General features: G+C 38.2%; 1 protein-coding gene across 1 annotated transcript; it reads right to left on the reverse strand.

Moving 5' to 3' along the window:
• Positions 1-1245: 1245 nt before the first annotated feature.
• Positions 1246-6560, reverse strand: LOC128974673 (parvalbumin, thymic-like). The gene is given in 7 exon segments (XM_054391351.1): positions 1246-1271; positions 2797-2906; positions 3705-3837; positions 4622-4689; positions 6449-6483; positions 6485-6518; positions 6520-6560. Coding segments are annotated over 7 exon segments (447 nt in total).
• Positions 6561-7390: the final 830 nt, after the last annotated feature.

The raw sequence follows: 7390 nt of genomic DNA on the forward strand, positions 1-7390 counted from the left end.
ATAGTAGATGGGAAAGGAGGCAACTAAATGTTGGTGGGGAAAGTTCCAACCCACTCAGCCAGAAATTCACAACATCTACTCAGTCTGGTGAGCTCTGCATTTACCCATGAACATTGTTTGCTTTGTCCATTAACAAAGTCAGTGCCATAACTAGCTCTAAGTCCTGTAAGACACTTAGCAAAGTTCTTAGTAATTTTCAGACTTAAGAAAAATGGCTCATATTATGGTTTATATAGATGATTAATTTTATAATAAATGAAAGAAATGAGTAATGGCCGTTAGTTAGCAGTGTAACAGAGTTTTAAGGCAATTGAATAGCCAGACTGGCTGTTGTTTGATCTGTAGGAAACACAGAAAATGACAAACATGGCCAAGCATTACTCGTTTGTACGCATTGAGAGATAATAAGCAGTGCATTCATGATTCACAGAAAAACCTCCAGGCCTGTGGCACATATTGTCAGGGGACTTTGACTTGTGACAGTGTCAGAGTTGGGATTAGACCCTTCTCCTTTATCTCACAGCTGCCTTAGATTTCATGAAAGATAAATCTTCTTAAGGGAGAGTTACATCTTAGGCCATAAACACTTTCTGAAGATACATGCTGTAGCCTGGTACTTCATTTTGTAAAATTACCCACAAACGTATCCCGGGCTCTGAGCTATGTGTCAAATCCTCTGACATTTTTTTCTCATATTCTTAGGGTTGGGATGCAATATAAATTATTTTTAGCTATCTTGTTAGCATTACTTTTCCTCAAGGATCAGACAATTAAGCAGAAATAAAATCCAATTAAATCAGTACAATTAAACCTTAAAAGACATAATTGTTTATGATCATCATAATTGTGTCTGGAGAGTCAGCATGGTCAAGTATGAGGGTGGAAACCTAAGAAAAATGAAAAAGGAGCTTTTTTCCCCCCAGGTTCTTTGTTGTTGTTTTGTTGTTGGGATATTTTTGTTTCTTTAATCTTTTTTTCTCCCCTCTTCCAGCCACAATTTTAACATTATGAGTGGTTGAAAATCACAAAGTGCCTTTTTTATAATGGAAATGTAACAATACCAAGTGACCAAAATGTCTGTACATTGCAAGATTCCTCAGCAATCTGCTGTGTGAACTTGATGTCTGGGGAATTGCTAATGCCTGAAACAATATAAAAACATACAAACACATGCTGAGTATGAAGTGCTTGTTGGACGAGGTAATTGGAAGAGTCAGCCCAAGGTTGCCTTTGGTCTAGTGCCATTTATGCCTTCACCAGAGACTGGAATTCTGTCAAGGAAGAAAATGAGAAAGGCAGGGAATAAAACTAGATGAAAGTGAGCTTCAATATCTTTAGCAAAGATAAAAATTACTTAAACTCTTAGCTATGGAGGGCTCCCAAAGTTATTATAACACTGCACAAGCTACTGCTAAACTGAGATTCTGGGGGCGTAACAGATTTTTTGCTCCTTAAAAAGAGTGAGTGCAGAGAGGAGGAGTGTGTCTGTAAATTCCTATCTGTGGGGAATCCTAAGATAAAAGTTAAACTATCTTTAACCCATTACAAACTCTGAGAGTAGCCAAGGAAGCAGAGAGAGTTAATCTAAGTTGAGCCTGTAGCTTTCAATATGAGGCATTTTTTAGGTTTGTTATTCCAAAGAAGAAAATATCAGCTGTGATGTAATTTTAAAATGGGCGATTCAATAGTTAAGGGCTGAGATCTGCATAATATAATGCCCTATTTGGGACTCATAAACAGAAGCTGCAAAAGCTGCTGCTAAAGCAAATTCCTCCAACAGTGTATCTCTCTCTCCTCCCAAACTCTGGCTAAGATTAGCACGTGTGTTGGTTAGAGTTATTGCCACCTGTCCTAGTTCAGCTGAGACAGCCTTGTTTTCAGTGACTTCATCTCTAATACATGATGCATAATGTCCTATTTTTCTTTACTGCAATTTCTAAAAGAACTATCCTGCCCAGTTCACATCATCCCTGTGAGATTTTCTTTAGAAATCTGATTTAGATTCTCACAGAAGGGCAGCTCAATTAAATTTGCACTTAGCAGATAATTCTCCAGCACAAAATTATGTGCTGCACTTCAGCACTTCTAGCTTTGAAAAACAATACCAGTCTTAATTTATTTCACTGAATTAACTACTCATTTGTGTTGGCCAATGTTTGATAGTGGTAGATGAAGAAACAAGTTAATGTAGGTGGAAATGAAAGCGTTGTGTGGCTAGAAGCACAGAGCATCCACTGCCAAAACGCAAATTCAGGGAATGAATAGGGGCTCAGGAAGTTCCACCTCAACATGAGGAAGAACTTACTTGCTGTAAAGGTCACAGAGCACTGGAACAGACTCCCCAGAGAGGTTGTGGAGTCTCCTTCTCTGGAGACTTTCAAGACCCATCTGGATGCATTCCGGTGTGATCTGCACTAGATTATATGGTCCTGCTCTGGCAGGTGATTTGGACCTGAAGATCTCCTTCCAACCCCTAATATCCTGTGATCCTGTGGTATTTCAAAGTTCTGGCTCACTGAGTCTATGGATCAGACATGTGACAAAACCCAAACCCAAAGCTGCTAATATTGATTGGAAGAACAGGATCTGTATTTGGCATAAATACGTAATTGCTGCAACAAGGTTCAAATGGGAATAAAGCTATGAAAATAAAAGTACTCACTAGAATAAAAATTGTGGCAGGAAGGAAGTACCAGGTCAAAGTACTTGGATATATTCTTCATGCCACAGTTTAAATCTAGCCCTAAATGCATGCATTTGTAAACACAAATCTTACAATGTTTCCCCAAGTCTTACCTTCCACTCCGATTTTGCCATCACCATCAGTATCACCTGCAGCCAGAAAAGCCTTGGTCTCTGCAGAGGTGAGAACTCTGGCATTTGAAGAGAAATTCCTCAGAAACTGCCTGAAATAGAACAGGGTAGAATACTGTGCTTGAGTTTCATTCTCTGAAGTTACCTTAGAATATTGGTACTTCTGGTTTTCTTAAACCCATGCCAAAACCCCATAAGGTAATGCCTGTTCTTATTATCTGAGGAAATCCACAGATTCAAGGAAAGCCAAGGAACTGTGTTTTATTTTTAAAATAACAGCAAGTTTCTTCTAGCACACTAAGCAAGTTCAAAGGTTTACGTTTTTTAAAGAAACCAAGCAGCTGAACAGTACTGTGGTAGTTTTAGACTCTGCTTTTAAAATTTTTCACAGATTTCGAGCAGAAAGCAGTAAAAATGTAAATAAATCACTACTGGGTGTAAAAAGGAAAATAATGATTATTCTAAACAATTCCATTGGAGGGATATCTCCCATAAGATTTGGTTCCCAAAACAATTTCTCTCTCTTCTCTTCTCATTTCTTTGCTGGGGAGATACTAACTTGCTTCTGCTTGACCTTGGCTGCATTGCTTTTATTTTGGCAAAGTTTAATATATCTCTGCTTCTTTCTCTCTTCCCTTTGTACAAGGTGGGTAAGAGGGAGGCAGGGAGAGAGAAGCTGTTTGTAGCTGCCCTGTCTTTTGACCAGGAGGGTCCTTGTGCTGTTTTGTTGATTGTAAATATCTGTAAATACTGTATACTTGTACATATTCATTGCATTCCATTGTAGATTGTAGTTTTGCCTGTAAATACAGCTTCCATTTGCTTCCACAGAGCTGGTTGGCAAAGTTAATGTTGGGATGGGGAGTTTTCAACCCACCACAAGTACTTACTGAAGCTCTTCTTCTTCAATGAAACCACTCTTGTCCTGATCAAGAATTCCAAAAACTTTCTTTATCTGATCAGGAGTTTTGCTGGATAAACCAACCATGGAGAAGAAAGACTTGTAGTTGAAGGAATCATCAGCTGGAAGAAACAGAACTTATTTAAATATTTTCCCTTGAAACTGCTACTAATTTCTATATTCCTTGTGATTATATGTGTCTTTTCTGAAGCATCAGCCTGCTCCTCTTTCTCTTCTTCCCTGGTGTAGTGAAAAAAAAAAAAAAAGATACAGTGGATATTTTCCCTTTTGAATCACTCTCTGCCTGTGGTCATTTATCCTACTAGCCAGTTTGAAGTTTTCTGCTACAATGCACATCCTGGTAAATCAGGATTTATGCAACGTGTCACATGCAATTAATAATTATTTAGAGGGTGGCTTACAGACCAACTCCTATACTTCACACTTCATTTTCACTTACTCCTTACTTTGATTAAGAATTTGGTAAAAAACAGTCAAACTAGCTCTTTAAGCATTTGGAAAATTGTCTTTATCTTGCTGAGGAACTCTTAAGACAACTGTGACTGGTAATTGCTTCACAAATGACACTGTGCAAGCTGAATCTTTTTTAACCATTTTGAAGGAAAAGGCTAACTGTTTACTTGTAAGTCTTTAATAAGTTTAAAAACTCTCAGAGTTAAGCCAGCCCTAACTGAAACCTGGGGCCCTTTAATTGGTTCTCTGTCTTTTGGGGAATGTTACCCACCAAATAAGCACTTGTGAGGCTTTCTGAATTCAAAGGGCTATACTGTAATGTAGTAGAAAGAGATCTCAGGGGGAAGGAATCTAAAGGGAAAATGATAGGCATGTCATCTTAAGACATAAAAATGATATGCATCTTCTGACTGCAGAGAGATCATTCCTTACCCTGGCAGCTGGAGAGAGCAGATTCAATATCTTTAGCAGAAAGGATGTCAGTGATGGCCATTGTTGAACTGTAAAATAGATTAAATGTGAGCTACTTAGTCATTAAAATGACTTCTCTACCTCTTTCATGGCTCTATTTGAAGTCTCTGCTGTGACAGTATATGACAGGGGAGACATTATTCATCTAATTGTAAGCGGCGCACTCTGTAACAGATGTCTGCAGCAGGTGCTTCCACTTAAAGCTGGATAATGAGGGAGGAATTCTGCATGCAGGGAGTGTGGGGCTTCAGGAAGATCTGATGCTTGTAGTGCAACTGGGAGAGCCAATCAAAGATGTCGAGCACCACAAAACTTCATGGCTTCTGTGTGGGTTTCCCTGGAGGTGGGTTATTACTCAGTTCAAAGTGGCATGTGTTTCCAGCATACAGAAAAGATAAGGTCCCCTACAACCCCTAGGACTAGATTTGGGATAAATGTAATTGAAATTTAAAAAAACTAATAGTATCAATAAATGCAGTAATCTTTTAAAATAATGAAAATAATAGTGTAGAATACGTAATAATTTTGCTCTTTTCAAGCAAATCTAGATTTGGAGAGTAAGTCTTGAATAAGCATAGAATCATAAATGTTAACTACACTATAAATTTTGCTTACTGGGCTGCTGCATCATTACAAGACTGCATTTCATGATAGCTTTACAAAAAACATAAATTTTTATGTATGTTGTGGGTTTGGGGATTTTTTTAATTCCATGCAGGTTATAATAAACCAGGCTCTGTTCTAGATGTTAGCATTTCAGTATATTGATCTGCTTAAAACAGAGATATTGAGACTTAATTTTAATTCCTAGTAGGGTGGAGGAGAGGTTTTCTTTCTAACAGCAGCATTTGACAAAATGTACATTGTCCCATTCAGTCACAAACAGCTGCAAGGGTTTGCCAATGTAATATATCTATAGCTTAAGAAAATGCTACAAGGCCTAAATTTCTAGTCAATTTCTTAGCGTGGACATAGCATCAATGCATTTACAGTTTGGTAAACTGTACACACCAATGCAGACTGGTTACAACTTCAAACTTGCAATATTACTGTAAAGTAACTTGATGTTAATGAAGGAAGGGGAACTAAGGCATTGAAAAGTCTTTCTTGAACACAAGAGAACAGAAATATCTTTTTGTGAATCCCTAACATCTTCCAACAGCATCATTCTTCCTAGCTAAGCATGGAAAGCAGCATTCATGAGAAGGAAACCTATGCTGGTAACCATTAACAGTCTGTGCCCTGGTTTGAGATCTACACATAGCTTTAAACTTTGCCTACAATATGAAGTGGCTGCCACTGTGCCTGTTGGTTTGCAGCACAAGAAATCATCAATCATTTCAGTCTCTTTCTGAATATCTCAGAAGGTGTAAGGAGACAATGGGACAAAATCATGCTGATGGCAATGGGTATTTCTTCAGCTAAGGCAGGTAAGGTACTTCTGTTTTGCTAGCAATTATTTTGTCCTAGTGGCTTCTTGTGCAAAATACTTCTCCCTCTTAGCACTAGGCAAGATAATTTAGAGCTCTGCCATTCATGTAATTCCCACTGCTGACAGGATTGAAAATGGGGAAGTGTTAAAGGAAAACCAAAACATTACAGCATTTTTTACAAGGGGCATTATTCCTGTGACCTGGCTGCTGATTCTATCCTGTTAGCTTGTAAAGATACAACATATTGGAAGCTGATATAAGAATAGATATTTTAATTGCATAGGCACTTTCCATTTATGGAGCCTTTTGCTTTTGCGTTTCTTCTTTCCGAAAGCAGAGGATCTAATCAGCTTACCTTTGTGGTCTTCTTGCCTGGATGTGGAAGCAATCTGGTTAGGAGGAACGTACTTGCTGTGTGTCTCCAGCAGAGCCGAGCTTGCATATATATACTTTAAGTTGTATACCATATACAGATTTTAGATTTCAGCGTCACGAAGGGGGAATGGTGTCAAATGAACTTGCCTAACTAATCATCTTGCACTATTTTTATCTCAAGAGAATACATATGATATTTGCAAACGAAACAAGATAAGCATCCAGATAGGTGAAAAGGGCAGAGTCAAATTTCTTCTGATTTAAGCAGAAAATACCAACTTCTCCATATGATGCAGAGCAGGAAAAAAAACCCCACTATCTGATATGCTTGATCCGAGGAGTCAGATGAAATGAAGCATTACTAACTTCTGAAGAGGTGCCTTAAGTGAATGGTGAAATGGGATGACTCGTTACCTTATCTGTAGACACTACATGAGAGAGAGGTTCATCATTACAGCATGAAACAACAACCAAAAATTTATCCTGTTCAAATATTGTTTGCTGAGCAAACCCTTTAGGGAAAATAATAGTGGTGTTGTCTCCTAGAATATCTGCTCTGTTGTTTTGAAGAAAACCTCACCCAGTGAATTTGTTGCTACAGAAGGTAAAATAATATTATGTCAGTCCATGGGAACAGTTGGCTGGGGGAGGGTATTTCATCTGGTGTGTTTCCAGAGAAAATCATACAATTCTGCAAGGTTCTGACATCCTCTTTAGTCTCGTATTTATGAAGCAAAGAGGTTGTGATCTACCCAGCTGTCTCGGAGACAAAAGCCCCTGAGCCCTACATGAAAGATCTTTGCTTTCAGAATAGAGAGAAACATTTTGATAGCAGCATCACTGCACAGAACAATATAGGAAGAGTGTCTTTGCAGTTGTCAGTGATCTTCTGATCTTTTAGATAAGTGATTATTTGTTAACA

This window comes from Indicator indicator, chromosome 22 (genome assembly GCF_027791375.1).
Source record: "Indicator indicator isolate 239-I01 chromosome 22, UM_Iind_1.1, whole genome shotgun sequence".
NCBI classification, from domain to species: domain Eukaryota; kingdom Metazoa; phylum Chordata; class Aves; order Piciformes; family Indicatoridae; genus Indicator; species Indicator indicator.